This window comes from Carassius auratus, chromosome 14 (assembly GCF_003368295.1).
Source record: "Carassius auratus strain Wakin chromosome 14, ASM336829v1, whole genome shotgun sequence".
Lineage (NCBI taxonomy): Eukaryota > Metazoa > Chordata > Actinopteri > Cypriniformes > Cyprinidae > Carassius > Carassius auratus.
The window spans coordinates 7,915,374-7,942,088 of record NC_039256.1 but is presented as its reverse complement, the minus strand read 5'-3'; the positions used below and the strand labels follow the sequence as shown (position 1 = coordinate 7,942,088).

Below are 26,715 nucleotides of genomic sequence, written 5' to 3'. Positions count from 1 at the left end.
ACTTCTAATTGTTTTATATGGTGTATACAGATTTTAATCACAATAAACATGCATGTGAACACTTTAATGAAGAATGAAGTGACCAATAATAGTCAAATATTCCAAAGAGCTGTGTGAAATATGAACATACTTAGTTTGATCAGCTGGTGTAAATCCTTCTGCATTATTCATCAGCATCCAGGATCCTCAATCCTTTACCCTGAGCGGCAGTGCAGTGTTTTCCCACGTTCAGCATGTGTAGGAATATAAAACATGAAAACTCCTCTGTAGAGAGCATGTCATCTCCTTTGTGTTGGATGCAGAAACTCCCCCAGGAATGCTGGAAGTGTTGTTACTCAGCGCAAACAACATTTGAATCTGATTCTGTTGAACAGGAGGAAACCTACACCAACACCAGGAGAAAAGAAAAAGGCTTTTTATGGCCCCTTTAATGCAGATCAGTTATTTAAAAATGCTTATCACAAAAGAGGTGTATTAAATCTTTGATTGTATTGCTTTATTATATTGTTTTCAATTAATAAATCTGTAGATGAATCCATTGATGTTATTGACCCCATGGTCCCATCTTCAGCTAGTGACACATTCAGAAGTCATGAGCTCAGGGCTGGAGTGTTGTGGGCGGATGATGGGTGTGTGAGACACAGCTGCTGAGGTGTTGCCATGCGGTTGTGTTTCTGAGCTGTGTTCTTGATGGAGCAGTGTTATGCAGTAAGGTGTTTTAGCACATAGATGTCTAAGGATGTTTTGGACTCTCTCTACTGTAGGTTGTTTACCAATATCTCCAGATAAAGTATGGTTTAGGTTGCTCATTTATAATATGGTATTGTTTTGCCTGTTTCTTTGTCTATCAGAGAGAGATCTAATGCCAGATCTTGTAGAAAAGTTGAACTGCACATTTTTGAGGTTTCATCATGCATGTCTTTGGCACAAATGGAGCAGGATGAACCACTAAATACACCCCAGTGTTGCAGAAACTAATGCATTACAATATTGCTTTACTCCCAGAAAAATAACTAATAGCATTACTTAGTTACTTTTTATGGAAAGGAATGCATTATGTTACTTGTGCATTAAATTTTTTCACCTGGGGTTGCTTGTTTTTAATATAAAAATGTATTTTTCTGGCAAATGTAAAAGCACTTTCACAACAAATGTAAAATGAATGAGTCTCAGGCTAAGGGAAATGTAAATTCAAAAAGCTCAAACAAACCTTTTAGTCAAGTCAAGTCAAGTCACCTTAATTTATATAGCGCTTTTAACAATAGAGATTGTCAAAGCAACTTTACAGTATTACATAGGAAATCAGTGTGTCAATAATGCAAAATTGCAGGTTTGTGTCATATTCTGAATTTGATTCATTTTGAGGAAGATTGAATCTGTTTTTGTGCAGTGAGATGAGTAAATGCATGTTGACATTTAGTCTAGAACTACAGTTAGATCATGTTCACACACTGCGCTCTGGACTCAATCCTGATTTCTTTCAACATCTGGACAGGAGAGCTTATTAAAAAGTAATGTGTTACTTTACTACTTACATGGTAAAAAGTAATCTGATTACATAAATGGCGTTTCTTATCCCAACTCTGCACACCCTTTATTAAGTTGTCTTTTGCACTAACAACAGAAAGATTTCTGAAGCGTCTGTGTGTGACATCCTTAGACACTGTCTCTCTCTGTGTCTCTAGCGTACATCGAGGACCTGGTGCGCAGCGTGGAGCAGAGCAGGCGTCTCATCATCGTCCTGACCCCTGAGTTCGTGGCCCGCCGGGGCTGGAGCATCTTCCAGTTCGAGCCGCGGCTGCACAGCATGCTGGTGACGGGCGAGATCAAGGTGATCATGATCGAATGCTCGGACCTGCGCAGCGTCATCAACTACCAGGAGCTGGAGGACCTGAAGCACACCATCCGAGTGCTGTCGCTCATCAAGTGGTGCGGGCCCAAGAGCAGCCAGCTCAAGTCCAGGTTCTGGAAGCAGGTGCACTACGAGATGCCTGCCAAGAGAAAAGAGAGCGTGTCCCGCCGACAAGTCCTGGACTCGGGCGAGCAGGGGCTGTTCGGTGACCTGCAGGCCGTATCGACGGTGGCTATGACCACCACCTCGGCGTCGCTAGCGCCGGCTCACGTGGAGATCCCGGACTACAACGAGCCGGGACACCTGCAGATGCGCCACTTCTGCCGCAGCTATGAGTACGAGCTGCCCAGCTCTGCCATCGCCACGCTCAGCGGACGGCACGTGTACTGCAATCTGCCCATGACTCTGCTGAACGGACGGCCGGCGCACAACGACATTGGCAAACCCAAGAAAGACATTCACTTGAGCAGCCCATTCGTGCCGCTGTCCGGACCAGAGCTTTCCAGTGACATCTGGTAGAGCGGCTCGGCCAAACATCGCTTCGCTGATCTCATCCTTCCTTCCTTTTTATCTGCATGAGTTCATCTTGTTAAGATTGAAATACACATAGGGCCAGTTTTACTAACAGCTTGTGCCAGCGCAAACTGTCTTTTGTTGTTAAAACAGTACTGTCAGGATTTACTAAAGATGCACAGTGATGAATTAACGCTGAAAAAGTGTGGACAGTTATTTGTGCGCCTGACCTTACTGAATATGCATTTGTAGGAGTTTCCCTTTTAGATGCTAAATTTATGGGAGGAGAGTATTCAAATGAATCACGTAATGAGATTTACTAACGTTTGCGCTCGTCAAATTACTGGTGTTTGCGCCATTATTTAATGCCCCCCAAAAAAGCATGTCTTACTATTTTGCTCTTGAAATGGCTGCAGTTGTTGTTGCGGAGATCAGAGAGTGTGTGGTAGAAGAGAGAGGATTTTTCCATGTGTAATAATTTATTTGGAATGTCAGAAGAACACATTATCTGAAAATATCGTTTGCCAAGCCATGCTATTTTTAATTTGCTTCAGGAGATAAAACCCTCAACTAGGAGCCACGCTATACGAGGTCTGAAAAACAATTGAACCATCACAGAAAATGCTAATGGATTCCATTACAAATACCATTACAAACGTTACAAACCATCAACTTTTAACCATTAAAACCATTAAAAAATGGTTTTCTGTAGTCTGTTTTGGGACATATTTCATTAGGATTTTGTTGTTTAAACAAGCCACCAATAGAAGGTGATCAATTACCAGTAGAGATCCACAGGACCATTACAGTTTCCATTAAAGGAGTCATATGATGTTGCTAAAAAGAACATTATTTTGTGTATTTGTGTAATAAAATGTGTTTATGAGGTTTAAGGTTCAAAAAACACATTATTTCCCACATACTGTACATTATTGTTGCTCCTCTATGCCCCGCCTTCTGAAACGCGTCCATTAATCAATCTGAAAAGTGAGGTGTGCTCTGATTGGCCAGCTATCCAGTACATTGTGATTGGCCGAATACCTCAAGCGTGTGGTGGAACTGTTACATCCCTTAACAATTTGTGATCCCGTCTGCCCGGAGATATGAGACATAAACATAGAAACCCATTCTGAACATGATATAAACGAGGATGATTTATAGTCGTGTCCTCTTTTGGAAGGCCAAAAACAACATAGTTCCACTTTCACAGAGAAACACACAGGGTCTATAGGACATGGTGGCGGCGGCAGCAACAATACTACAACAAGAATAAAAGGTACACTTTCTTTCTTTGCGAGAACATCTGGTCAGCCTTATGCAGATCTTCCCACACAGTGACGTAGACATGCTGGGCGTTTAAACGAGTCGTTTTAGGGGGTGTAGTTTACTCTTAAACTTGATAAAGAGTATCTCTTTGGATTTTAGACGTTATTCTTTGCAACTTCACAGATCTACTTGAGCTTGTAACACTCCACAAAGAGAAAGAAAAACATCATATGACCCCTTTAAAAGTCCCGTTATAACCATTAAAACCATTACAAATTTGGTGATGGTGTTATTTTTAAGCAGAGAAACTTCTTGCAACCCTTCAGTTTTTGGCCTCTGGTTCTTTCAAACGTACTGTGGCTTTTTTATTTGTTTCTTCTTTATTTGCGACTGCACTTGGTATATTGCATTGTTGGATGTGTAAATAAGATGTTGCGTCTGTGTTCTTCAGTTTGCATGTTGTTATTAAATCATCAAATCATCAGTGCTGTTTGGAATTGCGCTCTCACACTAATTTGACCTGTTTAGTAAAACTGGCCCATAATGGTTTATCTTGCTTTCTTCCAGCCTTTAGTGTTTTCATACTTTGTTCAGACAGATAAAGAGCTACTGATATTGTTATCTTACTTGAATTTTGAGGTCATTCTAATATGTACAGTTATTCCATCAAGCACTGCATCTGGTTTATTTGACATTATGACTTCGGTTGTTACAGCACAATAATGTAAAGACACATCAGCTCTGAGCTTTAAAGAATATGTTATTTATGCAAATAATTACTATTCAAATCTAATAAGCACATTGATATTGTTTGTAGCTAGTCGAGGAGGTATTTACATATTTGATACAGCTTATCATTTGCCTTATTTCCTGATCGTTTGGCCGTTTTCTTCCTCAGTATTCTGACGTTTTTCCCTCATCATGGATAGATACATCTGGTTTATATGGTGTATCTGCTACTACAGATGAAGCATTTCTGTGCTGGTAATGATCAAACACTTTTGATCAGTATTGATATTTATTATCATTTTATTGAATTTGTATGCAATGCTGCCCTTTAGGATGAAAGGTCACTAAAATTGGTGATTTGATTTTGTATACTCATGACTAGTATGTGTTTAACTCTTCAGATACAGTCAAGTGTGGAAGAGTATGAATATGTGAGCTGTTATTATATTCACGAACCAAGCAGCTTGTCTAATTCACAGGTTTCTGGTTTTAGCCTATAAATTATTTGTAATATACCTTGCAGAAATAACAATTGTTATCAGACCAACAAAATAAATAAATATATAAGTATTGGCTGTGAGAGATGCCTTTATAATTTTATGTTGTAGTAAAACCCAGTTAATCCCACCGGTCACATAAAACCATTTATAAAGCTCTAACAACCTTACTGATGTTTTAGTGCACTTCCTGCGAATATGAAAAAAAATGAAGGGTCTCAATTACATGTGCATTGTCACATGACCAGAGCAGTTTACTTCCTGTTTGCACCTTGAGAAGATGATGACTGCATCAAAGGTCCAAAACAAAAGGCTAGTAAAGTATGTTAACCTACAGATATGACTGAGATTTTTTGGTACACATTATCTTTAAGGTGTCTAGTGTTAGTTTATGAATTCACTTATATTCAGTTTTGTCGAGTGTGGTCACAGAATGAGTAAACATCTGGATGCTCACTATAGTGACCACTGGGATACAATATAAATCCAGTTAACTGTTGGAAGTGACAATTGCACTAAAATGTTGCAATAACAAAATATTGCACTACATTAAAAGTTTAAATGTTACAAATAAGTTACACCATTAATGTTGCAATACTGGTAACAATTTGATGAAACTATGTTACATAAAAAGTAACAATTTTGAAATATTTTTTTTTTTGTGTGTTTTTTATCTAACTATTCCTATTATTACAAAGGGTTACTCGTGACAACTAATTTGGATATTTTCATGTCTTGGAAAATTTGGGATTTAAAGTGTTCATGAGATGAAACTGACCATAAAGGTGGCAGAATGTTTCCAATAAAAAATCTTGTATGTCTATTAAAACATAGGCCAGGGTTGAGTCCAGAGTAAACTGTATTACACAGAGATGGAAAGCGTTGTTTTGCAGCAAGCAGAGGAAGGCGCAGCTTTTCACTTTTGACTGGTTTTCCGGGTTTCCTGTGTTTGTCCTGAGAAACGCCAATGCTACTAAAGCGAAGGAGAAGCTCATGAATATTAAATAGATCATGAGGTCGCCTTGGAACTTTCCGGGAGTGTCTGGAACAGGAGCTCATTAATATTACATAGCAGAGTGTGCGCTGTGACGTGATTGGCTAATCCGCCATTAGTGAAACGCCCACTTATAGTTCAGTTACTTTGAGTTGATCGCTGCGGGGCGAGAGTTCCGTTATGTCGCTCAGATCCCAGATCCTTCGCTATAGTAGAGTTAGATGCGCTGTCGAGGAGCTGCAGATGGGCAGACATACTGTTCCTCAAACCATGATCAGATAAGAAACTCTGATACTGGCAGACGAGCTCATTAAAATGGCGAGAGACTTCACTACAACGAGTCTGAGTAACATCGACCTCGCCTCTTTACGGGTGAGTGCAGAACTGCAGCTTTGTTTCCGATTTCACTCGTTTGTAGCGATAGCTCGAGGCTTGGCACAAAGTTTCTGTCAGCGCTCTCTCACACTGGTTTAGTAGCGAGAACTGGTATCAACTTTGCTCTAAATGTCATGTGAAGTTTACAGCAGTCCGCTGTCGCGTCGTTTCATCTGGAGAACACATTCGTGCTGTTTTCTTCACTCTTCGAGTTTGATCTGGGAATTAAACTGTCACAGACACTGAGGTCCAGACACAGGGCATGTCTCAAATCACAGTCTAGGAATCCGAATCCGAATCCGAATCAGAGCTGTGTTTACACTCACAAGGAATTCGCAAACATGGTGCAAAACATACATATCATTTAAGATTATAACCCGCAGAAAAACAAAAACAAAACAGTAATGTATAGTGTTTCTGAGTCATACTATAGTAAAGTACTTAGTTTAATGTGTTGTAGCAGTAATTCTATTGTTGCTTTGGTAATGTAATATAAACAAATGTCAAGTTTTCTATAAATATAGGGTATATTATATTACAATACACTACAGTTTACTATAGGCTAGTACAGTATTTGTTACAGTTCACACTGCAGTAGCATTCAGTAACAACTATAATATAATACAGTATACCACTTTACTATAGTATGGTTCAAAAACACTGTAACGTTTACTGTAAATTACTATAGTATAGTTTTTCATGTGGGTAATAACACAGAGAATAGACAGTAAATAAGACATACAGAGCGAAATAAAATGTGAAGAGCAAGAAGTGTGAATGTGCCATTAACAGATGAAGTTATATACAGATGCTCAATGAGATGTGCTCATAATGACCTCACAGTGACCTCACAGTGACCACCCCGGAGCTTGACCCTGTGACTCTTGATTTCAGGATCCGGCGGGGATCTTCGAGCTCATCGAGGTGGTGGGCAATGGGACGTACGGACAGGTGTACAAGGTTGGTGCACACTCAGACTTGGCTTGTGTTTCATTAAAGAGATGCTGTGTGTCTCGGGGTGTGCAGAAGTGCAGGGGTCTGCCAGATCTCAGCACTGATGCGATAGATAGTGTGCTAATGAAACCTACGCGTGTGGTTTGGTGTTTGGGTGGAGCTCACTTCCTCATGACGGTCAGAGCGTGCTTCACAGAAACATCAGATCTTTAAAGAAGTGTGTAGTGAGCCAGACATCCTGTGAGATGTGTGTTTGGCTCAGGTCAGGGTGGATCTGCACCCGTCCCGCTGTGGATCGTCTTGTGCAACCATTTCTTCTCCTCGTTCTTCTCAAGCATGCAGCACAAAGTGTAGGGTGGGACGCACACAGATTAGGACAGCCTTGGGCTTTCTATTTCAGGCGTTTGAGATACTGCATCATAGTTTAGTACACACACATGTTGTTATAATAAATGATAGTGCATGACATATGTTCTGTTATACATAGATCAAACCCATGAATTAAAGGGACAGTTCAGCCCTTCTGTCATCAGTTACTCATCCTCATGTTCCTCCAAAGCTGAGTTTCTTTCTTCAGCTGAACACTAAAGAAGATAGTTTGAATGTCGGTCTCTTCCACTGAAACAACAACATCAACGTATTATTACATTTCACTGCTCTTTTGTTGCTTTTGATTGCTTCTATTGTCCTCATTTGTTTCTCCCTTTGGATAAAATAATTAAATGTAATTAAATGTAATGTAATGTTATAAGATGTTCATACAGGTTTGCAGCAACTTGACAGTTAGTAAAAATATAAAATTTTTGGGTGAACTGTCCCTTTAAGAAAGTTATTTCTTTAATCATGTGCAATTATGTATTTGGTTAATAATCTAGAGAAATTGTGTTCTGAATCCAGAACCTGCTTTTGGAAGCATATATCAGTATGTGATGATTTGCCATAAATGATGGTCATTAAGTGCAGGAATATCCACTCTGATTATTAGTAGTAATTGCACAGCTAGTATTGGATCGTTTCATCATGTGTTTTCATGTATGAGGAAACAATGCACTTTCACTGTTACTGCATCTTTGAACATGAAGCTTCCTTCTCTGTTCTGACATCATACATGCACACGGATCACCTCTGGGTTCTTACACTCAAATACTCAAAGAAGAGATCTTTAAAAGCATGTAGTGTTCGTTGTGTTACCAAACTGACATCTGGCACATTTCAGAATCATTCTTCACTGATGGAGAGGAAAAGTTAAATACTACAGCGTTTTCTTTTATGAAAATGAGTTTTGGCACTGAAAGAGAAGTGATCTCACGCTCATAGACGTGCCAGGCATTATCTTTCCAATCATTTAATACAGTACAGAAACTATGAAGTTTATGTTCTACCTTATTCTGTGCAGAACATTGAAATAATTGTTTGTAGTATGTAAAACAATCATAACATTGCCATTGGGAAAAGTTATAGATTACAAATGATTGATTATTGTCCAGCAGTGTATTTAATTTTTTTTTTATAGCAAATTCAAAGTTATAGATAATAGAATAATTCCTGAAAAACAAAAATCATAATAAAAAAAAACACATAGCATACATAAAATGATTGTATTTGACACTTCTGAAATGATCCATCATCCATTTGTTTTTTAAATTCACCTCAACATCTATATCCTCTCCAGGCAGCATGTCTTCCAGTAAAACTAAATATGAAGACAAGAAAATGAACCATCTTCTGGTTTTAGGATGACTACACTGTTTTCATTTCTTCCTTCAGTCAGTTCAGTCACTGGTAAAACACAATAAAACAGTCCTTTATCAAAAATATTATAGGATTCTTTTTTTGTTCCACGCTTGCTTCTGAGATCAGTTTCCACAGCTTTTCAACAAACTTTTAAAGTATTTTTCAGAGAACTGCTGTGTCTGGAGTATAATCCCGTTGTCACTCTTTTTAGACAGCACTTCCTGTTTATGTCCCAGTCATTAAAAACAATGTGGCGCTTCGCAGGCATCCTGGAGAACACGAGGAAATCCCCTCCGACAGAAATACCATCCTACATCAGCCAGATTCAGCACTCATTGGCTGTTCCTGGGGAAGCAGACTCATGATGAGCTGCGTGTCCTTGCACACAGCGCTCTTCTTCAGCTCCTCTTCAAAGCATGGCGTCTGGTGGATGAGGTCATTGTGTGCTCATGTAAACATGTGTTAAAGAGGCCGTTCCTCTGCTGATGTTTGCTGAAGCTCATCCAGTCAGTCACATCATGGCTGGCTTTCAGTCGTCCTGTTCTGAGCCATCTGAGCATCAGAGTCTTAAAGACATCGTTCACACAAAAATGTTGATAGTCTGTACCGATTTTTCCCGGAAAAACACGACCGGCTGGAGGCGTGACGTGTGGGCGGAGCTAAAGAATCACGAGCGCCAGTAGGCTTTTGCGTTGAGAGCGTTTGGAAGCTGTGACATTACCGTGAGGGAAAAAACAAACCATGGCTAACAGTCAGATTCAGCGTATATTTATGATCCGGAATCAGATCCAGAGGCTGAAATTTAACAAGAGCAGCATCAGCAAAGGCGTCTCTATGTGGTATGTACTGAAACTGTATAAATTTGCTTAGCGGTTTTGGAAAATGACCAAGTTCCACTTTATGTCGTCTTTTTTTTTTTTTTTTAAGCTGTACATGTGGAAAGTGCAGTTTGATGACAACATCGCATGTTGTTTACTTGATGTGCTTACACGCTGATAGCTAAGTTAACAACACAGAGATATTTGAAGCAGTTTTACTCACCGCCTGCGGTTCCAACACACGATCGTGACCCTTTTTCGTTGGGGCTGCATTATCCTTAAGAAATAAACGATGTGCAAATCCGGCGTCAAACTGGGCCTTGTTTGTAAAACAAGCATCTTCGAAATGCAGGGAACAAACACAAACACTTGCACAACTCCGTTGATGCTCTGTAAAAATAAACTCCATCCACTGGTCCCTTAATGCTGTTTCTCTTTTGGTAATCTGTGCAGGGTTGTCTTGCCCTGGCAACCAAAAACACACTTCTTTTGTGACATTTGGCGACGCTCTCGCTCTGATCAGTGAAGTCTGTTGTGCTCTCAGTGCTCTGCTATACGGGAGCGCGCTCTTCCGGCAGAAGTGCCTCAGGACCCATATAAGGAAATTCCCCTCCATCTAACGTCACAAAGAGGCCTACTCGAAAAAAAACTTTCCCAAACTTGTGACAAACCGTACAACTTAATTTTTGAAACTTTGTCCATGTTTAGCATGGGAATCCAACTCTTTAACAGTGTAAAAAACTCAGTATGCATGAAATAGCATTTCACCCCCCCTTTAATAAAAAAGCTATTTTGAGAACCATCTCAGGATTTTTTGTCCAAACATTAGACATCAATGGTCACCAAAGTGCTTCAGTTCTTCAAAATGTCTTCTTTTGGTTCAGCAGAAGAGAGAAGGTCTACAGGTTTGAAACGGCATAAGCATGAATAAACCATGACGGTTTTTAATGAACAATCTCTTTAAGTGTCATGTAACACTGCTCAAAAAAAATAAAAAAAGGTAAGCGAATACTTAAATCACACAATGACACTCAATTAATGGAATATCCAAGATGAAAATCTTTTACTATGTACATAGGCCAGAATTAAAATCAAAAGCCGCTTTTTCACTATGGGGTTAGTGCGAGCCAGGGCTTAAAATGGGCCGGGTGGGGCTGATAGCCTCAGGCCAGAGCACCGAGGCCAGAATAGCGCATGGTTTCCACAGTCGAGCCTGAAGCTCTGCTGCACGTCACTAAAACACACCTTTTACAAACCTCTCTGAACAACGCCACTCAACCTCATCATTTCACCAACAAAGAGAAGTTAGCAGAAAACTGGCCTTTTCGTCGGGCCAAAAAACCCTGGCCTTTGGCCCTGAAGAAACCCCAACAAGGCACAATCACGCCTCGGAAGTGACAGTGGAAATGTGACTGGCCCTGGCACACACTAGCACGCCCGCTTTTAGCCCGACAGTGGAAACACGGCTAAATATCAAAGTCAAGCCTGAGTGAGTGTTGGCCTCCAGATGACTGTAAACCTCTGTGCTTGCTGCTGGTGAGATGATCCATGTGATGAGGATCTCCTGGTCATCAGTGAGCTCCTGGACAGTCTGTGAGGCTTCACATGTCCAGGGATCTGCGGTCCGAAGATCTGGTGCCCGGGGATCTGATGTCCGGGGATCTGATGTCCGAAGATATGAAATCCGGGGATATGGGGTCCGGGGATATGGGGTCAGAGGATCTGGTGTCCGGGGATCTGATGTCCGGGGATCTGGGGTCCGGGGATCTGATGTCCGAAGATCTGATGTTCGGGGATCTGGGGTCAGAGGATCTGATGTCCATGGATCTGGGGTCAGAGGATCTGGGGTCAGAGGATCTGGTGTCCGGGGATCTGATGTTCGGGGATCTGGGGTCAGAGGATCTGATGTCCATGGATCTGGGGTCAGAGGATCTGGGGTCAGAGGATCTGGGGAACGTGAGGCTCAGTCTGTGGCATCAAGAGCTCTGTTTCCATTACCATGTTTAATGTGCATTTTGAAGTATCGCATCAGAAACCAGTAATGGAAACACCAAATTTAAAATAAAAACCCCCCAAAAGTTTTTATGATTACTTGAGGTGGTTTTTGACTTGTGTGAAAAGGGTTAATGCTAATAATAAGAGATGGAAACGCATTTGATGAATACATTCAGGCACTTAACAGGGCTTAGACTGGGCTTAAAGTGCAGCCTCTGATCTTTAATTTGATGGTGTTCTCATCACAATTGGAGGAGAGTTTAAGAAATTAAAGCTCTTAGATATGTACCTCCACTCTTTTCAAGAGACCATAAGTACTGGACAGCTGACTCAAAAGCTGTTTCGTGGACAGATGTGGGCTATTCCTTCATTATTCCTACATCAATTAAGCAGGTTCAAGGTCTGGAGTTAATTGTGTGTCATTTGTATTTGGAGGCTGTTGCTGTGAAGCACATCATGCGGTCAAAGATCTCTCCATACAAGAGAAACGAGAAAAGAGAGATGATTGTTAGGCTTCAGGAACTAAACAGATCCATCAGAGAAAGAACAGGAACATCAGGAGCAGACAAATCAACAGTTTGGTACATTCTGAGAAAACAAGACCGAACTGGTGAACTCAGAAACATAAGACCTGGACGTCCATGAAGAAAAGCCCATGAACAACATCCAGCCGAGAGAAGAATACTCTCCTGGAGACAGATGTGTCTCTGTCAAAGTCTACAATCAAGAGATTCACCAGAGACTTCACCAGAGTTAGTTAGTTATGATGCGACAAAAGACAGAAGCAGCAGATGAACTCTGAAGTGTATAGAGATATAATCTCTGCCCAGATTCAGACAAATATAGCAAAGCTGATTGGGCAGTGCTTCATAGTACAAATACACGATGACCAGTCGAGCTGCACAGTGCTGATCTGAGCACTAGGGGTGGTGAAAAAAATCGATTATTGATTAATCGCGAGTATGTTATGGACGTGTATGAATCGATTATTAAAGGGGGGGTGAAATGCTGGTTTTCACTCAATCTCCTGTTAATCTTGAGTACCTATAGAGTAGTACTGCATCCTTCATAACTCCAAAAAGTCTTTAGTTTTATTATATTCATAGGAGAAAGATAGTCTGTACCGATTCTTCCCGGAAAAACACAACCGGCTGGAGGCGTGACGTGTGGGCGGAGCTAAAGAATCACGAGCGCCAGTAGGCTTTTGTGTTGAGAGCATGTGGAAGCTGTGTCACAGATCCAGAGGCTGAAATTTAACAAGAGCAGCATCAGCAAAGGCGTCTCTATGTGGTATGTACTGAAACTGTATAAATTTGCTTAGCGGTTTTGGAAAATGACTAAGTTCCACTTTATGTCGTCTTTTTTTTTTTAAGCTGTACATGTGGAAAGTGCAGTTTGATGATAACATCGCATGTTGTTTACTTGATGTGCTTACGCGCCGATAGCTAAGTTAACAACACAGAGATATTTGAAGCAGTTTTACTCACCGCCTGCGGTTCCAACACACGATCGTGACCCTTTTTCGTTGGGACTGCATTATCTATTTAAAAAAAACTGTTCAAAAAATGAAACTTTAAATGGACTTGAGAACAGGCCATGTGTGTTTTTTTATTGAACGTAACCGACACTATGCAGGCATATTGTAATGTGCAAAAAGGCACAAAATAAGGCCATTACAAATAAATTGGACAGGAAAACAAGTCGATCAACATTTTCGGAGTCCAGAGCAGAGCGTTTTTTATTCACTATATGTCCAGCTGTTGAGAAGACACGCTCGGACCGCACTGATGTCCCAGGGACACTCCGGTACAGCTGCACAAGGTAGGGGTTTTACTGACAATTTCCAACACAAAAGCCGGTCGCTCTCAGCTTGCAATGGTCCTTTTCATAACTCATAACTCGTCTACTGCGCCGCGAGACCTCCAGACCCGCGTAAACTCGACTTTACATTGAAATCATTCTCTCCAGAGGAAGAGGTCGCAACTTTTCAGTGTTTTCAACCACATACTGTTTATTTTAGTTTTCAAACAAATAAATTCACATAAGTACTAAAAAACAATACATTTAGAGTTTATAAAATACACACTGATGTCTATGGAAGAGGTAATAATAATCCTGTCCATTATAATTCAACACGTTTTATTCATATCAGATACACATTGTGTAAGTAACTTCAGTGTTTACATATTCTATTCCCAGTTCACCAGCCACTTTTAGGTATTTCAGGAGAAGTGGATGAATTCATGTGTTGTAAACATCGAGGTTGTAAATCCATCAGATCCGATTCTCTGAACTGCGTCTGCGGCACAAACTAACACGGCGGCGCCCGTCGCGCATACAGCTCAACTAACGCGATCATTATAAAGGTGTTAAACAACAATATACTTCCACTTGCATGTATTTGACAGTCGGCATATCAGATACTGTATTTCATGCCGTGTGTCACGTGACAAGCAATGATGCGTCACCATGGAAACGCCGCCCCCCCCCTCACAATATAGTTCCCACGTCTCTAGTGTTGCGCGCGCTGGCTTTAGCGGTGCAGTCAAACACACACTGCTCTTCAGCTCTTCTTCGTGAGTGTTTGAGTGTGTGGATAAACACAGAGTAGAGCTCCATCTGCTGTTCAGTCTAAGCTCAGAATCACTCCAGAGAGAGTCGTGATGCTTCGATTCACTGTCCCAGCCCTGATTGTGTTGATAGAGCAGAACTGGGGCTTTTCTTTTCTCTTCTGTTTATTTCTGTGAAACAGTCTCCACTGGATGAAGTGCTTTAGAAATGAATGTGACTTGAGCGATGCAGAGTCATTGACCACAGTAGCAGGAATGAGTAAACTTAATGTTAATATTAATATTAATAAAGGCTGTGAGCTCTTCTGTAACCAGGTTTTGTAAGAATGATGCAAAAACGTCCCACAAATAAAGTACTTCCTTAAGCAAAATCATTTAGGCAAAAATCTATTGCAAAATGTAACAATTTCTGATCACTCTTAGTTACACTGCATTCATTACAACACAAGTTAGTCTTATTGCTGCATAGTTATGAAACGTCTGAGTTCAGATCAGTTCAGCTGAGTGTGCTGGAGTCCAGATCATGTGTTAAACCCTTCCCACAATGCCTCACGCTAACATGATGATGCACACTTACTCTTCCATTAGACATCCTTCCTCAGAATCATTGCTCATTATGAACATTTCTTACTATGCTATGATTATTATCACGGTATTGTTAAAATGTGCCAGATATTTAAAATCAACACTAAAACAATAACTTTACCAAAGATGTGTGTGCGTGCGTGTGTGTGTGTGAGTGATTGTGTGTGTGTGTGTGTATGAGTGATTGTGTGTGTGTGTGTGTGTGTGTGAGTGATTGTGTGTGCGTGCGTGTGTGTGTGTGTGCGTGAAGCTGGACACACTGAAGCAAGCGTGCTGTGTCTGAGGATGACTGTTCATCTCTTATCTCACAGATCTGTCTGAACAATCACTGGTTCCCCAGAGAACCCTATGAAATGTGCTTCATTCCCCAGATTTAGCATTCTCCACTTACATATTTCTGTATTTCAGTTTTTTCAATTCAGTGTTTTATTTTTTTCAGAAATCCTGTGCGTTTTTCTGGATCCAGTGTTTTTTGTTTGTAATTGTAATTTTATTATAGAAAATGTTGGTAATGGAATGACTGCATCACATTTGAACCATTGCATCAATCTTTTACATTCTAATTACATTCAACAAGGCCCTGGAACCGTTTGATATTCCCTAATAAAGTTTTAACATCACTATTAGTTCCTGTTCTCTTGAGTTTCTGTGTGTGCTGATAGTTTTCTCAGATGAGTGAGGAGTGTTCACAGATCGATCAGAACTGAACCTCGCAGTGTCCTGATCCGTCCAGACACTAACTGTGTGTGTGTGTGTGTGTGTGTGAGGCAGGGTCGACATGTGAAGACAGGACAGCTGGCAGCCATCAAGGTGATGGACGTGACGGAGGTATGAGCTTCATCTGATCATCATGTTCATCTGTTATTAATGGTTCCTGATATCAATCCACTGGTTATTAATCCTGATCAAGTGCACTCACTAAATCCAACGTTTAGATGCTTCCTCTTTAGTGTACAGCCTCAGCTTTACTCATTATATATTACAGTATATTTATGAACAACTATCATCTGTTTTTATTTGATGATTAATGTGATTAAAGCCCTGTGTGCTCAGTGTGTGTGGTCTGAGACAGATAACTCATCTCTCTCCCTCACCATCACTTCCATCACTTCCTGTGCTGCTCGATTTAACTCTTTCTTCAGAAAGCACCTAGCTATTTTTAAAATGTATTGGCAACTTGTATCATCTGTGACTCAGTTGATAAACTGCACATATTTTCTCTGAAGGAAGTCAGGAGTGTCTAACAGCACAGATATCACATGCATTAATCACTAAGAACGGTTCGTGTATGATAACAGCGTGGAAGTTTATTCCTGCACTTCCTGCTGATCAGTTAAACAACTAAAATGGAAAATGTACACACTAGTGTTCTACCAGGATCTGTTAAGTTGTAGCATGAAAACACAATATACAGAGGACAAAAGTTGATTCGATCTGATTGTGTGTCGTGATTGCATAATGATGTCTTCACCTAATGACTGCACAACGTCATTTAGCAACTCTGAAGCAACAGATTGTCCTGCCTTTAGCAAGTTCCTCTGAACATGAGTGTGTCCTCAGGACGAGGAGGAGGAGATCAAGCTGGAGATCAACATGCTGAAGACTCACTCCCATCACAGGAACATAGCCACGTACTACGGTGCGTTCGTGAAGAAGAGTCCTGCGGCTCAGGACGACCAGCTGTGGGTGAGAAACACCAGCTTCTGGACAGACACGTGTTCACAGAGTCTTCTCACGCCTCAGAGGACGTTAGGAGAGACACAGTTTGATCTCGGTTAACTCATGTGCAAGATAGCAGTGATGCACAAAGGAATCAGGTTATACAAACCAGAAGTTGTAATGCATACACATGTTAAAAATCCCCATGGGCATGTGAATAGTTTCTTGTGTGCACGAAAAAGTCACTTAAGACTTTTAAGAAAAACAATGTAAAAAAAACCTGAAAGAATACCATAATACCAAATCTAAAGCTGAAAATAGTGCTGTATGAACCATTTATGTTAAATACAATCTAAAAATCAACTGAGAGGTTTGGAGATGTGAAACAGAAAAAGTGAACCCTGTATGAGTGAGATACAGCAGTCATCTTCTGATAACTGATGAAGATGTGTGTGTGTGTGTGTGTGTGTGTGTGTTCAGCTGGTGATGGAGTACTGCGGCGCCGGCTCCGTCACAGATCTGCTGAAGAAGACCAAAGGAAGCTGTCTGAAGGAGGACTGGATCTCCTACATCTGCAGAGAGGTTCTGAGAGTGAGTCCAACACCACCCGTCCTCCTCCAGCATTACTGTACACCTCAGACTGTGTGTGTGTGTGTGTGTGTGTGTGTGGGAGACAAGTCATGTGTTCAGTCAGAGGCATGGGACTCCCTGTCAATATCAGCTAAACTGTCTGATATTATCAAGGTTTCTGAAATACACTGACAGTATGACTTCATCAAGTCTGTTTCACAGTGAAGCACACACTTGGTTCAGACGATGGAGCTGTGAGTTTAGTGTGTGTGTGTGTGTGATCGCAGCGCTTCTCTAGATGTGTACTGAGTGTGTTTCTGTAAACCTGTTTTCACTGAAGCTTAAAGTACAGTCTGAAGAGGTTTAATCACAATCTCTCTCAAGTGTAGAAATGAGGAGAGAAGTGTTGTCATTTCCCTCCTGTAGTGTAAAGCAGAAATAATATACCTATGAAATATTCATTTTCATTTATTTTACAGTGCAGTTGCTTTACAGTATATGACTATTACTGTCATTGGTATTATTATTATTATATTCTGATCACTTCACTGAATGACTTCTGATGAGTTCAGTTCAAACATGGGTTGGGCTCTTAATGAACTCAAAGTACATTAGATAGAATAACTTAAATTTAAAATGAAGAATAGTTTCATTTCTTCTCCTAATTCTTCATTTGTCTTTTTAATTTTTAAGTATCTCAGTAAATACCGTATCATGGACTTTGTATCGCAATAATAACGTATTTTGAGATTTTGAGACCGTTACATCCACATTCAGTAAATGACATTTTTCCAATATGATAGGCACATAAGGATGGTGATATGTTTATAGAGATGCAGTTATGTGTTAATGTGTATAATACCCAGAAAGATCAAAATCAATGTTCTTCATTTAGTACACTGAAGTTTACATGGATAACAGAAAACAAGAGAAGAAAGTGAATGTGGACAGCAGAAAACAGAAAGATCAATGAAACCTCTGAGCATGTCCCAAAAGCAGTTTATTCACAGAAATCAGTGAATGAGACACATTTCATCCATGACAGGAGCTACTTGTGTTATGAAATGCATTCTGTACATGACGTGTTTTATACTCCATGCTTTTCACTCCTCAGCATTTCATTAAATGCTTTATTTCATCTGGTCTAACAGAAATATAAAGCTGGTGCTTTCACTGATTTTATAACCCTGATTATAATACATGACATTACTTGTAGAAGTGCTCTATTCACAGTCAAACATGACAAATTAAAGGGATATTGATGAATCAACAGAATTGTGAAATATGTTGCAAATATGTTGCAAAAAAAAAAACCCTTCTGTTAACTGTTCTGTTATTTGAGGTAAGAAACTGTTTAGGGGTAATTTAGCAGCTAATAAAGGCATTGATTACTGTTGAGTTGATGAGGGCATGCACATCTTTAAAAGAAAGACTAAAGTTAAAGTATCTAAAGTGCAAACTTGATGAAACGCAGCTGTTGATTTCTGACTGTGTTTGTGTGGTTTGTCAGGGTCTGTTACACCTGCACTCACATCATGTGATTCATCGAGATATTAAAGGACAGAACGTGCTGCTTACGGAGAACGCTGAGATCAAGCTGGGTAAGAGCGTATCAGAAATACTAGATATGATCATGAGCAGGGTTCACTGAGAATCAATGCAAGCTCGTCGCTTCACTATTATTGTTTCTTTATTTACTGTGGTACTTTTCATTTTTCTATATGCCAGATTTGAATTTCTTACAGACTGCAGCTTTAAAGTTTGGTGTATTCGTTCTGTTTTTTTTTTTTTTTTGTTATTTTAATATTTAAACTACACATAAATGAGAATCCACTAAAATACATACGTTTTGTATTGAAACAGAACAATATGCATGTACAGAAGAATCATATTCTGGTAAATAAATTGTGTGTGTTTTCCAGTGGATTTTGGCGTCAGCGCTCAGTTGGACAGGACGATTGGCAGAAGAAACACGTTCATCGGGACGCCGTACTGGATGGCACCGGAGGTGATCGCGTGCGATGAAAACCCTGACTCCACGTATGACTACAGAGTGAGTACACTACTCTACATCACTGAACATCACCACTCACTCAACTCACCATTACATTCCATTCACCAGTTATTTATTTTTTTACAAAATGAGATTTTAGACCAATTATAAATTAAATGTTTCCTTTTATTATTGCTTTGAAAAAAATTGCACATTTCTTTGTGAAATTGAAATAAAACACTATAATAATATTAATATAGCACTTGCATATTATTGCTCTTTTGTTGATTTGATTGCTTATTGTCTTCATCTGTAAGTTGCTTTACATTACATTACATTACATTTATTCATTTAGCAGACGCTTTTATCCAAAGCGACTTACAGATGAAGACAGTGGAAGCAATCAAAAACAACAAAAAGAGCAATGATATATAAGTGCTATAACAAGTCTCAGTTAGGTTAACACAGTACACGTAGCATGGGATTTTAAATAATATAATAAATAAAAAGATAAGAGATAGAATAAAGAGGTCTTTACACATACGTACACACATACATATACAATTGCATAATAAATGAAAAGAAAATAGAATACAAAAAGATTAGAAAGGTAGTTAGATTTTTTAAAGAATAGAATTAGAATAGTGAGTGTTAAAGTTAGAGGGTCAAATAAAGATGGAAGAGATGTGTTTTAAGCCGATTCTTGAAGATGGCTAAGGACTCAGCTGCTGGGATTGAGTTGGGGAGTTCATTCCACCAGGAGGAACATTTAATTTAAAAGTCTGTAAAAGTGACTGTGTTTCTTTGGGATGGCACAATCAAGCGACGTTCACTTACAGAACGCAAGCTTCTAGAGGCACATAAGTCTGAAGTAATGAATTTAGGTAAATGGGTGCAGAGCCAGTGGTAGTTTTGTAGACAAACATCAATGCCTTGAATTTTATGCGAGCAGTTATTGGAAGCCAGTGCAAATTGATAAACAGAGGTGTGACGTGTATTCTTTTTGGCTCATTAAAAATTAATCTTGCTGCCGCGTTCTGAATTAATTGTAAAGATTTGATAGAATTGGCTGGAAGACCTGCCAAGAGGGCATTGCAATAGTCCAGCCTGGACAGAACAAGAGCTTGAACAAGGAGTTGTGCAGCATGTTCCCAAAGAAAGGGCCTGATCTTCTTGATGTTGAATAAAGCAAATCTTCAGGATCGGACAGTTTTAGCAATGTGGCCTGAGAAAGTCAGCTGATCATCAATCATAACTCCAAGGCCTCTAGCTGTTTTTGAAGGAGTTATGGTTGAAGTGCCTAACTTGATGGTGAAATTGTGATGGAACGATGGGTTTGCTGGAATCACAAGCAGTTCTGTCTTGGCAAGGTTGAGTTGAAGGTGATGGTCCATCATCCAGGAAGAAACGTCTGTTAGACAAGCTGAGATGCGAGTAGCTACCGTCGGATCATCAGGATGGAATGAGAGGTAGAGTTGAGTGTCATCAGCATAGCAGTGGTATGAAAAGCCATGTTTCTGAATAACAGAACCTAATGATGCCATGTAGACATAAAAGAGAAGTGGTCCAAGAACTGAGCCCTGAGGCACCCCAGTAGTTAGATGTTGAGACTTGGACACCTCACCTCTCCAAGAAACTTTGAAGGACCTATCTGATAGGTAAGACTCAAACCATTGAAGTGTGGTTCCTGAGATGCCATTTGCCAGTAGGGTTGATAGGAGGATCTGGTGATTAACCGTGTCAAAAGCAGCGGACAGATCAAGCAGGATAAGTACTGAAGATTTGGATTCTGCTCTTGCCAGTCTTAAAGCTTCAACAACTGAAAGCAAGGCCATCTCAGTTGAATGTCCACTTCTGAAGCCAGATTGGTTGCTGTCAAGGAGGTTGTTGTGTGTGAGAAATGTAGAGACTTGTTTGAACACAGCTCGTTCAAGTGTTTTTGCAATAAAAGGAAGAAGGGAAACTGGTTTGTAGTTCTCTGTAGAGATGGGTTGAGGTTGGGTTTCTTAAGTATTGGAGTTATACGTGCCTGTCTAAATGATGAGGGAAAAACACCAGTGTGGAGGGAAGTGTTGATGATGTGAGTGAGTGCAGGTACAACTTCAGGAAAAATGGCTTGAAGGAGATGAGATGGAATTGGATCAAGTGAGCAAGTTGTAGGGTGATTAGAAAGGATGAGTTTTGACACTTCTGCCTCAGAGAGTGAAGAGAAGGATGTAAATGAGTGTAAGTTTGCTGGTGATATGAGCTTGACTGATTGTGGTGAGGAAAATTGTGCACTAATGTGTTGAAAATGAAAAATGAAAAACGTTGCAAAGTCGTCAGCTATTAGAGATGAAGCAGGAGGAGGAGGAGGATGACAAAGAAGTGAGGAAAATGTTTTAAAAAGCATGCGAGAGTTAGATGAATTGTTAATTTTGTTATGGTAGTATGTCCTTTTAGCAGAGGAGACATTAGCAGAGAAAGAAGATAGGAGTGACTGATACACAATAAGATCAGTAGTATTTTTGGACTTGCCACACCCTTTCAGCAGCTCTAAGCTTAGAACGGTGTTCACGTAGAACATCAGATAACCAAAGGGCAGAAGGGGTGTAACGGGCTGGCCTGGAAGATAAGGGGCAAACAGTGTCTAAACAAGATGTAAGAGTGGATCAGAAAGTATCAGTAACACTGTTACCATCCAAAGATGCAAACAGTTTAGGGGAAGGAAGTGAAGATGAAACCATTGCAGATAGCCGGGAGGGTGAAAGTGTGCGTAGGTTACGTCGAAAGATGACATGTGGAGGGGTAAGTGATGTGTCAGGGATCATGTTGAGGTTAAGAGTGAGGAGGAAGTGATCCGACGTGTGCAGTGGAGTAACCAGAACATGATCAGTAGAGCAGTTTCGTGTATAAATAAGGTCCAGATGGTTGCCTGATTTGTGAGTAGCAGTAGTTGACATTTGTTGGAGATCAAAAGAGGCAAGCAGAGTGTGGAAATCAGCATACAGAGGTTTATCTAGATGAATGTTGAAGTCTCCAATCATAACTAGGGGAGTATCATCCTCAGAAAAGGTTGAGAGGTTTCATCCAAAAAGTTACCCAGTGGTCCTGGGGGTCGATAGACAACTAAAAAATGTATTTTAAAAGGGTAGGTAACAGTAACTGAATGAGATTCAAAGGAGCTGTTGATACCCAAAGATGGTAAAGGATTATGTGGCGAGTGGGGCGGGGCCGAGAGGCGTGGGAACGAGGAGTGAGGCCAGGTGTAGTGATTGAAGATGAGCTGCACCTGCGCCCCACCGCCGGTATCGAGTCCCACGGAGGAGATGGAAGGATATAAAACTGGAGCGACTATAGTGAAGGACGAGAGAGGACCAGGCCTGGGACATAGTTTATGTTTTGGTTTTTATTTTGAGCGCACCAGTCGTCCGTGAGGGGCTGGTGTGCTGTTTTGTATTTATTTTGTGATTATTAAAATGTCTTTTGATTGTGCGCCGGTTCCTGCCTCCTTCTTCCCGATGTATATGGTGTTCTAATATCGTTACAGATTAAATTTCCAATCATTAGAGATGAGCAGACCAGTACCTCCACCTCTTCCAGTCAAACGGGGGGAGTGGGAAAATGAGAAATTATTGGAGAGTGCTGCAGGTGTAGCAGAGTCCTCTGGTTTGATCCAGGTCTCTGTTAGGGCCATGAGATCAAGCTTTGAATGACTAATAATAGAAGTAATGAAATCGGTTTTGTTTACAGCAGACTGGCAATTCCAGAGACCAATAGGAAAAGAAAGTAGTGTATTAGCAGACATAGGCAAAGTGTGCAGGTTGTTAAGATTGCGCTGTCTACATTGTGTGTTGCATGGTTTAAGAGTGGTAATGATAGTAGGGATCTGGAAACATGTAGTAAGATTTGGTTATAAACAAAAAACTACTGAAACAGGAATGAAACAAGGAAAAGGAAAAAGATTAATCAAAACAATACTTATATCCCCTGCCGGTGTCCCTGCCCGGTGGAGTCGCACGGTAGAGTCGATGGTTTTTACACTCTTTGGTCTTCACACGAGGAGGGCTTAACTTGAGGGTTGCCGCGACCGTTGCCGCGGTATACTAATCTTTTTTAAACCCGACAAAACAGAAATTGAATTCAGCTGAACGTACTTTACTGTTTATCACAACAAAGGTCTAATCAAGCGCAAAACACTGACAACGTATGCGATAGAGAACGAGACCAAACGCAGCATGTCTCAACACAGTAAACTAACAAGTGTTTCCTAGCAACGACAACTGCGCTAAACACTAATGAGACAAGAAATAAATACACTTACGATCTGCTTTTAACTCCCGCTGATTTAACTGCTTCTCACAAAGGGTATTTCTTTACACTCTCTTGGCTGGTGCTTGAACACACTTTACTGTTTATCACAACAAAGTTCTAAGCAAGCGCACAACACTGACAACGTATGCGATAGAGTACGAGACCAAACAATTTTTTTTGGTATCCATTTTTTTAGGATAAAAGCATCTGCTAAAAGACTAAATTTAAATATAATGTAAATGTAAATAACACAACTCAAAAATTTAATCCCCAAATCAAATAAATAAGGAATACAAATAAAATAAATCTCTTAATATAAAATAACATGTTTTTGTCTGTGCTCTTTTCATTTAAAATTAAAGGCAATCACTGCATTTTAATCACGATTCAAACAAAGATGCTGCATACATGCAACATGCTCAGTTTTTAATATAAATTAGATTAAATTAGATTATCAATTCGAAATTTGAAGCAAAAGAGAATGGTTTAACTTCAGTTTTGTGAAACTATCCACCTTTTTCCTGACGTGAAAATGGATGCCGCCATTTGTAAATTCTATGGATGTAGCTTCCGAAAGATATCTTTATGAAACAGAAACAGCAGGAGAGCTGAACAAGACGCAGATCCACTCTCTGCCAGCAGGTGGAGCTTAGAGCGTTTCCTTGGTTACCGCTGTAAACAAAGCAGTGCTGCACTTATGAACTTTAATATGCTTCATACAGAAGCAAGATGAAAAGAAAAAATATCATCTAAACTTTTCTAAAGACAGTAAGTTCCCCTCGGACATACATTCATATAAACTCCTACCACTAATTGAATAATGATTTGTTTAGCATCTCAACCGATTTGAATCGTCACATATTTAAATTGATATTCATCCGGTTCGTGGTTCATCGTTACATCCCTATCAGTGAGTGAACATGTTTCCATTAGTGACTGTGTTAACGCATGTTTCAGAGCGACGTCTGGTCTCTGGGAATCACTGCTTTAGAGATGGCCGAGGGAGTACCACGTGAGTTCACACACACAGAAACACTCTCTAAGAGTTACACAAGATCCAGTGTTTGGGTGTGATTCCTGTATGTCTCTGCAGCCTTGTGTGACATGCATCCCATGAGAGCGCTGTTCCTCATTCCACGAAACCCTCCTCCCAAACTCAAGTCCAAGAAATGGTAAGAGAATGCCGTTATTACTGGGATTGAAGTTTTGGCACGTGTTTCAGACACCCCGTAGTGTCCACTAGAGGACGTAGCTCAAGCTTCCCTAGAAGGGGAACCATGGGTTACATGTGTAACCCGACACATTTGAAACAGTCGATAGGACACATTTCTAAATTCTAGAGTTATGTTTTCATACGTCTTCACACAGTTCTCCTAAACGTCTTTAAAGAAAGAAAAGTAGACATTAGAAATGTATCCTAGCGATTGTAAAAACAGTAATGTGTTTCACTGCTTCTGAAGGTCTAAGAAGTTTCAGATGTTTGTGGACAGCTGTCTGGTGAAGAACTACCTCCAGCGGCCGTCCACAGAGACGCTCCTGCGCCACTCCTTCATTAAAGACCTTCCCAACGAGCGGCAGGTGCGCATCACGCTCAAAGATCACCTGGACAGAACCAGGAAGAGGAGGCCAGAGAAAGGTGATGAGCGGAATCTCTGATGTTCTGTGCTTTGAGAAGATGAACATTAAACTGTTTGGCCTGATTAGCCTCAAACTATCTATGATCACTGTGAACAGAGGGGACGGAATATGAATACAGTGGCAGTGAAGATGAAGAAGATACCATGAATGAAGAAGAAGGAGAACCCAGGTATGTATTACTATTCCAATCTCAGTAAGAAAGCTTTAATAGACACTTTGAAACATCTTTACTTGCCGTTCTTTCTCAGTTCAGACAGTAGAGTCGTCAGACAACAGTTCAGGACTGATTTCACTTCTGTAGATGAAGGGCAGGGCTTCATCTTATCCACGAGTGCTTGAAAACAAAACTGAAAGCAAAACTGCGGATCTGATCCAGTTCTTTCATTACGTTCTTATGAGATCAAGATCAAGAACGGAGGAAGCTCTCGCCGTACAGAGCAGTAACTGTTCTAGACTAGCCATGAAGAACATTACGGCTAAATATGAACTTTTATGAATTTTAATGAGTACATGGACAAAATTCTAGTGGAAATAAAACAGGAAGTGATCCTCGCCCCACTCTCTTTGGACTAGGGCTGCAACAAACGATTTTGATAATCGATTAATCTTACGATTATTTGAACGATTAATCAACTAATCCTCATTGAGTGATTATTCAGCTTTTGAAATTAGTTAAAAAACTGAGTTATACATATTCTAACAAATAAATAAAATAAATACAAATTATTTTTTATCAACACTTGAATGTTGGTAGGTTTTATTAAAAACACTTTGAGCAGAAAGCTGAGAAAATTTTTTATGCATTTCCACCGTGGTCTAAAGTACCGTGAAGATTAGGCTAATGTAGTCTGGTGACGTAGTTCTTTGTGCATTTCTCAATACAAAGTACTCAAATTTTGGACTTCATCTGTAGTTCAGACTTTGTGAGTTCGACCCAGGAGTGTGATGTACTGCGGACGGATGCAAACAGCAGACTTTCATTTTCATTTTAACATATTAATAGATTCATTGAATAAAGACTAAAGATTACCTGTTAGATTTACTCAAAACAAATTATATTTTATGATTAACCACTAAAGAGACACCAGAGCCAGCGGTGAGTGTCAGAAGGACTAGCCGAGGTGAAACTGCTCTCATTGGTAACATGAGCTCTTAGATCCCGCTGATCAAATGGAGCTGATCATCTCCGAAATCAGCTAAACATATTTTTTTAATACACGTCTTTATAAATAAACAGCACATTTGAGTTAAGAAAGTTCCAGAACTTTGAAAAAGTACTACCTCGCCAGCAGGGACTTTCTGAGGGGCATTTATTTACACTGAACTTTATTTAGTTCCCGGTTCCAGCGGGGGAAGCCCACAGAGTACCAGCCCAAAGTCCCTAGATCCTGCGTAAAGTTCCAGTGGTGGAAACACAACATGTGAGATCACTTGTTTCTGCAGCTTCATCACCTGTGTTTTTGATCAGAACTTTCTACACTTAATCAGGAGATGCGTAATAGCGCCCCTGAGCCTTAAACAGTGAAAGCACAGAAACACTTGGCTGGGAAAGTTAAAATAACTTAAAGGGTTATGATAATCAAAAGAGTCATGAGCTAGATCAAGCCTGGATCTCTGCAAACCAAACTATCACTTTCATATTTTTTTTTTCCAGTAATAAACAGATTCTATCATTTGCTA

General features: G+C 40.1%; 2 protein-coding genes across 7 annotated transcripts in view; both read left to right on the top strand.

The window, feature by feature from the left end:
* The window catches only part of LOC113113511 (X-linked interleukin-1 receptor accessory protein-like 2), a 201,463-nt gene extending 198,226 nt beyond the window's left edge, over positions 1–3,237 (top strand). Inside the window, exon 11 of the mRNA XM_026279735.1 lies at positions 1,686–3,237. Coding sequence (XP_026135520.1) covers positions 1,686–2,371 — 686 coding nt within the window. The 3' untranslated portion in view covers positions 2,372–3,237. The remainder of the gene's footprint in view (positions 1–1,685) is intronic.
* A 2,743-nt stretch (positions 3,238–5,980) lies between these two features.
* The window catches only part of LOC113113510 (traf2 and NCK-interacting protein kinase-like), a 61,515-nt gene continuing 40,780 nt past the window's right edge, over positions 5,981–26,715 (top strand). For all 6 annotated transcript variants that reach the window (XM_026279734.1, XM_026279730.1, XM_026279733.1 and 3 more), the window contains exons 1-11: positions 5,981–6,223; positions 7,121–7,186; positions 15,654–15,710; positions 16,443–16,568; positions 17,022–17,132; positions 18,622–18,712; positions 19,034–19,164; positions 24,355–24,409; positions 24,491–24,569; positions 24,858–25,033; positions 25,132–25,204. In XM_026279734.1, the coding sequence (XP_026135519.1) occupies positions 6,167–6,223; positions 7,121–7,186; positions 15,654–15,710; positions 16,443–16,568; positions 17,022–17,132; positions 18,622–18,712; positions 19,034–19,164; positions 24,355–24,409; positions 24,491–24,569; positions 24,858–25,033; positions 25,132–25,204 (1,022 nt within the window). In that variant the 5' untranslated portion in view covers positions 5,981–6,166. The remainder of the gene's footprint in view (positions 6,224–7,120; positions 7,187–15,653; positions 15,711–16,442; positions 16,569–17,021; positions 17,133–18,621; positions 18,713–19,033; positions 19,165–24,354; positions 24,410–24,490; positions 24,570–24,857; positions 25,034–25,131; positions 25,205–26,715) is intronic.